Genomic DNA, 9,744 nt, shown 5'->3' with positions numbered 1-9,744 from the left:
GGCAAAGAGGGCCCAAACTGCCCTAGATGTTGGACAAGTCAGCTTAAACCATGGGAAAATGATTGAAACCACTTCTACACACTTTCAATGACAGATCTCACTTGCTACACACGTCCATATCTGCCCTTGGAGAGTAAAACAAAGAAGGGGAAATATCTTTTATTGGAATATATGTAGTAAAAATACTTTAACTTTCCAACAACCACTAATCACTTTAGCTTTAGTTTAGTTTAGTTAATTCTATCTCTAGAAAACTTCTCTCTTCCTAAAAAAAGGGAGATTTCAAACTCAAGGCGCTAAGATCTTTGTTCACCATGAGTTAAAGTAGTACTCCTCTCGTCCCATTTAAGATGTCCATTTTATTTTTCACATGTGTTTTAAAAAAATTATAATAAATAGTTAAAATGGAGGAAAAGTAAAGTAAGAGAGAGAATAATGGAAATGCAAGAATAGAGAATATTAATGGGAAAGAATATAAGTGCAATTAGTGACATATGTCCGACCCATGGGAAAGAAAGGAGAATATTTTAGACTAATGGAAGTGCGGTTAGTGACATATGTGCCGACCCCATGCTTGAGTGTCCACAATAGAGTGGCACAACCACAATCTCGCCAAGGCACAGGTGACATCTTTGTGGGACGAAGGGATATATTTTTATTGGATTAGAATAAAAATTATCCGACTAAAATAATTAAAAAAAAAACATAATTTATTTAAAAAAAATAAAAACCAAATCTTCGTTGTATTATGATACGTCGGATTTTGCACTATTTTAGGACCCTTATTTGGTCCGTTTTAGTGTCTAAACCATGATTCATGTCTATTTTTCGTATATTTTATCTATTTTGGTATTTTGACATGTTTTGTGAGAATTGTGCATATTTGAGCTAAAAAGATGAAAAAGTCGAAGATGGAATTCGCGCATTCAAAGAAGCCCGCCGTGCGTGTGTCACGACATGGACCACACGACCGCTGCGTTTGAAGCGGTCCGCCCGAAAGTTGTCTTGAAAATCGAAGACGCCCAACGACCTCGGGACGCGTGCAGCGACCGCCGAGAAGATCCCGTAGCCACTGGACTAATTTGCGACCGCTACCCAAATCCACAGAGGCTTCGGACAATCCACGACCGCCGGCCAAGGTGCAGCAGTCTGTCATGAGAAGCGGTTACAATTTAATTAGATTTCTCCGATTTTACCAAGATTAGCCCACCTTTTCCTTTCCTCCATGATTTGACTTACTCCCTATGATACCCCCTTAAACCTCTTCATTCAAAACAACACACTCCTTACTTTACAATTTTAGAGCGAAAATATTTGAGAGTTCATCATCGTGCAAGAGGTTGAAGACGAAGTCAAGTGAAGATCAAGGCTACGGATTCTACCTTTGGGTTTCATCACTTTAGTTCTTATTACCTTCAAACTATGTTTTTAGATTATTCTACCATGTGTAACTAAATTCATATGATTCTAGGGATGTGTTAGTAACATACTTTTGGTTTATACAATTCCGTTTTCTATTTAATATCCATTTTGTTTACACTTCATTTCCTCCTTAAGTTGTTCCTTAATACGTTTGAGTGACACATTCGATGTTGATTTGCTATAACTTGCTACATAATCGTGGGAGGAGGTTGGCGAGTTAGATCTACTTAATAGACACTACAATTAGCTTCCCTTAAAACGTACGTTAATTGTGAGTGAGGACTTTTCAAGGGTCTTAGGAGCTTCTAGAGTTACGTATCTAGGATTGACAACCCTAGTGTTAGTAATCTACGCTTTTGTACTGCATGGGAACTTATGTGACTCGTCCTATCAGTATAGACCGTGCTAGGGTATTATAGGAGGAATTTGTATAACCATAGTTGTGAACGCACATCCCTCGAATTCTCTTATCTCATTTATTCAATCTTTAGTTTGTGCTACATTCATTTGTTTTCTACTATCAATTTAATTATTTTCACAAAATTCTATGGTTCTCCAAATAGTAAAGAGGCTTAGTGAAAGAAGATAGCCAATTGGTGATCTTATTCCCCGTGTTCAACAATCCGGTACTGAACTTTTAGCTATACTAGATCTATCCTGTATACTTGCAGGTATTTTAGTGCTAATAAATAGTGCATCAAGTTTTTGGCGCCGTTGCCCGGGGAATAATTTGACTTTATTAATAGCACTACTAGAAGTATTAATCACCACTACCCAATATATCAAGGGGGTTCTGAAAAACCATACCATTTGATAAGTCAAAGTATTACATAATTAATACCGTATGCTCAATGCTAACCTACATTGATTAAATAAATATTTATCAAGCCTCACCTTTTTAGGTAGATAGCCACAGGACAACGTCCTTTAATGTTGAATCCGTTCGGTCTTACTGCCTTGCAATGTCATCTTATTTGGAGAGTAGGTTTTAAGAGAAATATGCGGGCTGACATTGCAACCTTTCACGATGGATAATCTAATTCCATCTAGGTTGTTAATGAGAAATTCTTCTTTTTCTTTGTTTAAAGGTGACCGTTAATTTACCTTAAAGTGGACATATGCACAACGGATCTCACTAAAATAAAGACTTAGACTTGTTAAGTTAACTTATACATTAAGCAATACCAACCCAACATCCATTAAAATGTAAAACATAACAACATTAAAACAAAATAATCTATTTTATTCCTTGGAAAATAAAATAAGAGTTTTACGTATTGATCACTCAGCGTGATTTCTAGTATACAAACTCTAACAATCTCCCACTTATACTCAAAACACTTCAGTATACAAAAATGTGCTAGTCTAATTCCTCCCACTTATACTAAAGCGGCTTTCCCGTCCGTCATTGCGGTGCCCCGGTGGACGTCGATTTTTTATTTTTTTTTTTAAACTCTATATATACGGCTCGTTTGCAAACTATAGAGATTCAAGGCATAACATGTACTTTGTTTGAATCGTTTTTTTTTTAAGGATGGTTTTTTTTAACTATGTACTCTTTTTTAAATTTAAATATGTATATTTTTTTTATAAATAAAATCGTTGCATTTCTCCATATTCGTGTCAGAAATTTTAATTCCGTAAAAATTGCATATTTGTGAATTTGTGAATTTTAATATTGTGGATGTCCTTGGGGATGTCCTTGGAGATGTCCGTCATTGTGCAATGGGATGTCCTTGCTGTGACGTGGCGGTGTTTTGGAAAGTCAGCCGAGGGACATCCTCGCCTTGTGGATGCTCTCTACAAATGAACACAAGTTCATAACAGCACATATTCTCTCTTCCAATAAAACTAAGTATTTTCTATTTATGTTTGTCCTATAAAAATAGTCACTCCTATTTTTGGTAATTATTTTCTCCAATGTGCTATCTCATTTTTCACTAATAATATTTTAATAACTTTTTTTTTTTTTTTTTTGTCCTATTTTACCATACTTTACCAATTGTGTATTAAAATTTGTGTCCTTCCAAAGACGTCATTCTAAATAAATTAATTAAAGCATTAACTCATTAAAGTGGGCTCTAATGTGTTGATTAATAATTTAGAAATAGATGCTAAGATATTTTTATACTTAAGTAATGGAGTAGTTAATATTTAGGCGTATCAAATCAATAACAAAGATCTTAACAAAAATTTTTTATCTTAGGCGTTTCTTCAAAATGTTTACATATATTTTCTTGCTTTGCATATCTACCTCTAGAAAAAGATTTTAAAACTTTTGTTCCATGTTTCACAACTTTTCTAAACAACAGCTTCGAGGAAAAGTGCCTCACCACATTCAACTACATTGTGATTGACTATTGTTTTTGACAGTAGTTTGAGTTTAAACTAGTACAATCAAACCAAGAAAAGGTAAAAAGTTCTATATAAAAGAAATTGAATGGTTAATAGCCATCAAGTTAACTTTTCATCTCCAAAATCCATTTGTGGAAGTTGGTGATGCATTCTTCATCAAAACTTACATAAAATTGGTGCAGCTTCCCAAACCAAAGTAGAGCATACACGTCGATAAGGTCTTCATATCTTTCATAAATTGGTGGAACTGTAAGAAGCACTACAAGGCCTGCCATAAGTAAAAGTGAGATAATAATGTGTATATAGTGGCCACAGGTGCGTTAAAATACATATAATTCTTATTGCAGAACTACAAACAATAAACATTTTGTATGTATGTAATGAATTGTCCCCTTATAATGAACGTTATGGATATAAATGTTCATTACAAGTGCATAAAATGTTCATGGTTAGTAGTTCTACAATAAAAACTGATTATCAATTGATTACAATCCTATAGTGGCATTTGCAAGAAAGTTGTAGGTAACATAAACTCCTACATGAAAGCATAGATGATGATATTATTGAACTTACAAATGTAGCTCAAGGTGACCAAGTCAGTGAGACTCCCTACTACAGAGATCAACAACAGCATAAGACCAACTTTTACAAACATTCTTGAATCCCTTCCATAAGCAATATCCTCAGAGACAGAGAGCATCGTGTTTATTTGATCGCGAATGAAAGCTGCTGCCTCATTCGCCGTCTGTTCTGAGAGACGCAGATGTGGTAGAGGCGGAGCAGATCTGTTGCACAAATCATTGATTTCATTTTATTTGAAGTAAAAGGCTAAGTAGCTTAACACACACATACACACTAGCAATTTGACATCTAAAACAAGCCCTGCACAAAATCAAATCCAAACATTTTGATAGCATTGAATCTAGTTGAATGTAGGATTGAGGTAATGAATGAACCTGTTGAGAATTGCAGCTGATTTAGCCCATAAAAAGAGAATGGTGAAAAGGAGCAAAAACACAGTTGAAACAAATGTTAACAGGGTGTAAAAAGATATCTCAAACACCACCCAAGTAGCCAAAGCCGCCATCAAAATCCCCACCGTCCGAATTCTACTTCTCCACAACATCACATCTGCAACTGTTCATCAACAAACAAACCACTCAGATTTCTTACATTCAAATAAAATCAATTTGCATAATTTTGTACTCACCAAGATCTGATTTTAAATAAAGATGAAAAATCAAAGGATTTTAGATGAATGAGCAAAAATCAAGAATGGCAGACTTACCAAGACCTCCTCCAAGAATCTGATGAACAGTTATTTGCCTGTTAAAGAGTCGATCTGATGAACCCATATAAAATATAAATAAATATCAAGCTCTCTAAACACAACTTAGTCTATAATTTTGTGTGAGGTGCACTCATTTGGAATGTTGATAATGTAGGGTTGGTTACTGTTCCATTTCAATTCTCAAAAGCTTGAAAATTGAAACACTAGCTTTTTTCCATGTAATTCCGCGAAAATAGCTACATTTAAATAAAGTTGCGACTTTGTTTTGTGACAGTGGTAATCTGGCTGGTGTTGTTTTGGCTAGGTACACATAATCAAGTATTAATTGCAATTTTTTAAATTAGACCAAAACTCTGATACGAATACACACATAGTAAAGATAGTACAATAATTGTTTTAGATTCATGTTCTTATGTTGACCAATTTAGAAGTGCTCATCATTCTCTTCATTTTCTACATCTGGCCACAATTCTCACAATCCTGCACACATGCCACAAACATTTAATTGCATTATTCACAATTACTAGCCACTTTGGTAGTAAAATTGAAAATATGAACAATTATAACACGAAAAATTCATTCTTCTTTCGTGAAATTAAAAATTATGTAGTATGTTCTAAAAATTCAAAATTTACAATTCCTAAAAATTTAAAAGAAAAAAACCCAAAAAAATGCTTGTTTTACTAATATTTGAGCAGATGTAGTCAATATTTGAAGAAATCCATACAAGAGGAATTGAGAGGGATAGGAATGAACGAATGATTTAGCATTAGAGTGAACTACTCTACTAGTCTCTGATCTTGTCAAAAAATACATAAATGGTCCTTAAAAAATAATTATAGCATTTTTGGTACGATAAGACTAAAATAAAAAATTGTGAATTTTTATTGTTTGAGGATATTTTGGACCTTAAATCCCAGTATACTATTTTTGTAATTTTAGGTACTTAAAATAGTATATTGTCATTATGTGTTTAAAAATAAATATAGCCTTAAAATAGTTTAATTATACTTTATTTATTTTTACAATTAAATATTATTCATTATAAAACTCATTCTATATGAATTAAAAAAATAAATCTAATAGTAACATTTTTTCATAAAAATATTAAAGTGAATTATAGAAAGTTCTTTTTGAATGTGGGATTTATTTTACTTATTTAATTAACTTTTTTAAATTTGAGAAGGAAAAATATTATAGTGAACTAGAGTAATTTTTTTTAAGGTGAAAAATTTGCCAAAAGTTTGCCATACCGAATTTATAAACTGAAATTTGTCAAAAGTTTAAAGTGAACCAAACCGAAAAATCTGAAAATATCGAACCAAATTTGAAATTTCGTTTATGAATGGTTTGTGTGCAATGTGTTATTTTGTACTATATAATATGCGTAGTGTGTGTATTTTGTATAAAATTTATGTAGTGTGTGTACTTTGTGTGTAGTGTGTGTATCTTGTAATATAGTGTATGTAGTGTGTTTATTTTGTGTAATAGCGTGTGTAGTGTGTGCAATGTGTAGAGTGTTATTTTAGATATAGCGTGTGCGTTTGTGTATTTAGTGTATAGTGTGTGTATTTTTTGTAGTGTGTATTTTTTCGTAGTGTGTATATAATGTATGTATTTTGTAAAAAGTCTATAGAATATATGTATTTTGTGTATAGTCGTGTAGAGTGTGCAATGTGTGTAATTTGTGTGTAGCTTTGTACAGTGTGTGTGTGTACAAATTCTTTAAGAGCATCGCATCCATGCTCTTGCCAAAGAACATGGATGTGGGCCCGGACCCACATTTGTTAATTTTTTATTCCTTGCTCTTTACGAGCACAACATTCACATCCACTTCTTCGCAGAGCATGCTCAAAGCACCATTCATTATTTAATTTAAATACTTCAACTAAAAAACTTCTACAATATAAAAATACATTAAAAATACTCGAACTACTATTAAAAATTAAAAAATATATAAAATCAAATAATCAAGTCCTAAAAATAAAATTACATACTTAAAAAATAAAAATTACATACTTAAAATTAGGCCTGTCAAAATGGATATCGGTATTGGATACCCGATATCCAAACAAAAGTCGGATAATTGGATACGAAATCCGATTTTTCGGATATCGGATCGGATCGGGTAGTGAGAATTTTGGATTATCGGGTATCGGGTTACCGATATCCGATCAGGTATACCCGAATTACCGATTTATCCGATTTATTTTCTAAAATTAATAAATTATATTTTTATTATAATTAAATATAATTTAATTTCTTAACTATAATTTAATTAATACTTAATAGTTAGCATATAAGATATGTAATTTAATTTTTTTAATTATATTTTAATTTCATTGACTTGTGATATTTTGAATTTTTGATGATATTATTGTTAGATCTTGATTCATGAATTATTGAATTGTGTATTTATAAAGGATGAATGTTTGAACTTATGAATTTTGTGATTTATTGACTTATTGTGGATGGATAAAAGATGTTAATATGGTTATAACTTATGAATTTTGTATTTTGCAATGTTTTTTGTTATTTTCTTTTAAATTGAACTACTACAAAATTTTGTATTTCTAAAAAATTTGTAGTTATTTTCTCTTAAATTCGAGCTACTATAAGAATTTTGTATTTCTAAAAGTTTGTAGTTATTTTTACTTGAATACTAGTACTTCAACTTTGTATTAAATTTGAATTAAAATAATATTAAATAAATTCTAAAAGTTTGTAGTTAATTTTCAAAAATAAAATAAAATAAATTCAAAATCACAATTGGGATGGATACGATTTTGGAATTTGGATACCAGTCGGGTATCGGTCAAATCAAATTTCGAATCGGAGTATCGGGTATTGGATTTTTGAAATTTCGGGATCGGTACCGAAAATTTCGGATCGGGTATCCGGGGTACCCAATTTGAGCCTACTTAAAATACTAAAATATAAAAATTGCATAATTAAATTAGAATTATGTAGTCTAATGGGAATTTTTTTGTGTGGAAATGAGGATATTTATAGATGAAAATGTGAATTATGGGGAAAAAATTGAAAAATAATGGTGAGAAAAAGGATATGATTTATTGGGAAGTGGGAAATTTTTTTTATTTAAAACGATTTTTTATTTTAAAAATGATTTTTTAATTAAATTCAAATTTTAACAAAAAAATGAAAATACCAACGGCATAGCCCGTTAGCCAATATCACCACGCTTGCCTCTCGTGGCATTGACGTGTTCGATGCATAAACATGGTCAACCGTCAAACACCGCAGAATAGCGTTGTGCCACGCCATCGGCACGGACGTCGTCCTTCGGGGCCAGGAGCGATTGGAATGCTCTAATTTCAATTACTTCATTTTACCAAATATAGGATTTGAAATTGAATTAGATATCAATTCCTTCAAATTCAATATCTAATTTGAATGTAATTTCAATTCCGTGTATGAAATATAGCCTTACAGATAAATCTAATAATTGAACATTATCTACATGTGCAATTAACATGAATCACCCCAGGGTACCCAAAAAGATGTGGGTTACAATTTTTATTCAAATATTTTCAAGGCACACAAAATCTGATCTATGGAGGAAAACTAATAGGTGAAGATGGGCTTCTTGCCGAGCCTCTTGATTTCTGCATCCATGTTGCCAGTGAGCATCAATCCAAACATTTTGTAATCACAAAACAGAGACCAAAAAGGGTGCCCAAAAGTTGCAGGCACATTCCCTTCCACGAAGAAATGACTGTACCACGCCAACCCGTACCCAATCAAAGGCACCACTATCAAAAACCACAAATTGAACATCACTGCGTATATCAAACACACCATACTGCAAAGGGCCCCCGCAAAATGCCACCGCCGTGTCGCCGCTTTCGAGTGCTGGCTCACATAAAATGGCCAGAATTCTTCCATGCTCTTGAAATTCTTCTCTTTCATGGCTGATTACTGATCAAAATTGAATCTTTTTAAGGAGGATTTGTGTGGTGGAAAAAGGATTTGTGTGCTGCTCTCTCTCATTTTTTCCTTTTTTTGTAGACAGCTTGTTCTTATATCTGTGAAAGCTTATCCATTTCTTGTAATTGTAGATTTTTCACCAAACAAGTAGGTTTAATTTAATTATTAATCTGGCGTGTGAGAGCGATGTAATGATCTTGCAACCCACGCCGTTAGCAAAGTAGAGGTTTTCGAACTACTCCATTCGTTCACAGTTTAGTGGGCCGGTTTTCAAAGAAAAATTGATCAAATATTTAATACTAATATTAGTCTTATATTTATATATATACTCTTCCTCTATTTTATAAAAATTAAAACTTTAAGAAAGCGACATTTTAATGTGAAATTAGTAAAAATAATAAATAAATAAAAAAGAACAATAATTGAAATGTTGTCGGTAAAAAATAGACTCATATCATAATAGATAAAAACTTGCTAAAAATGAAGGAAGACTAATTTTATGGGATGTATTATCAGAATATAAAACAAATGACTATTTTTATGTGGGATATGACATTTTACAGCTCATTCATCCTATAAAAGATGTGTGACTTATAAAATGGCGTGAGATTTGAGAAAGTTTTGTTTTATGTTTTAAGTGAAGAGAAAAAATATAGTAATTTTTATATTAATATAAGAGTTAATTTTTATATTAATTTTTATGTTATGTTTTATGTTTTATGTAAGAC

General features: G+C 32.1%; 2 protein-coding genes across 2 annotated transcripts; both read right to left on the bottom strand.

The window, feature by feature from the left end:
- Nucleotides 1–3,881: 3,881 nt before the first annotated feature.
- LOC125197919 (reticulon-like protein B12) lies at nucleotides 3,882–5,297 on the bottom strand. Its single transcript, XM_048096421.1, has 4 exons — nucleotides 5,066–5,297; nucleotides 4,734–4,914; nucleotides 4,351–4,562; nucleotides 3,882–4,045 (listed from the first exon to the last, which is right to left on the bottom strand). Exons 1-4 carry the CDS (start codon nucleotides 5,130–5,132, stop codon nucleotides 3,882–3,884), a joined length of 624 nt encoding a protein of 207 aa, XP_047952378.1. The 5' UTR covers nucleotides 5,133–5,297.
- Nucleotides 5,298–8,474: 3,177 nt separating this feature from the next.
- Nucleotides 8,475–9,071, bottom strand: LOC125197921. The gene has a single exon (XM_048096423.1). The coding sequence runs from the start codon at nucleotides 8,996–8,998 to the stop codon at nucleotides 8,654–8,656; it is 345 nt and encodes a 114-aa protein (XP_047952380.1). The 5' UTR covers nucleotides 8,999–9,071; the 3' UTR covers nucleotides 8,475–8,653.
- Between the last annotated feature and the right edge of the window lie 673 nt (nucleotides 9,072–9,744).

The sequence above is a fragment of the Salvia hispanica genome, unplaced genomic scaffold, assembly GCF_023119035.1.
Source record: "Salvia hispanica cultivar TCC Black 2014 unplaced genomic scaffold, UniMelb_Shisp_WGS_1.0 HiC_scaffold_1083, whole genome shotgun sequence".
NCBI classification, from domain to species: domain Eukaryota; kingdom Viridiplantae; phylum Streptophyta; class Magnoliopsida; order Lamiales; family Lamiaceae; genus Salvia; species Salvia hispanica.
Note: the sequence above shows the minus strand (reverse complement) of the source record. Positions and strands in the feature narration are given on the sequence as shown.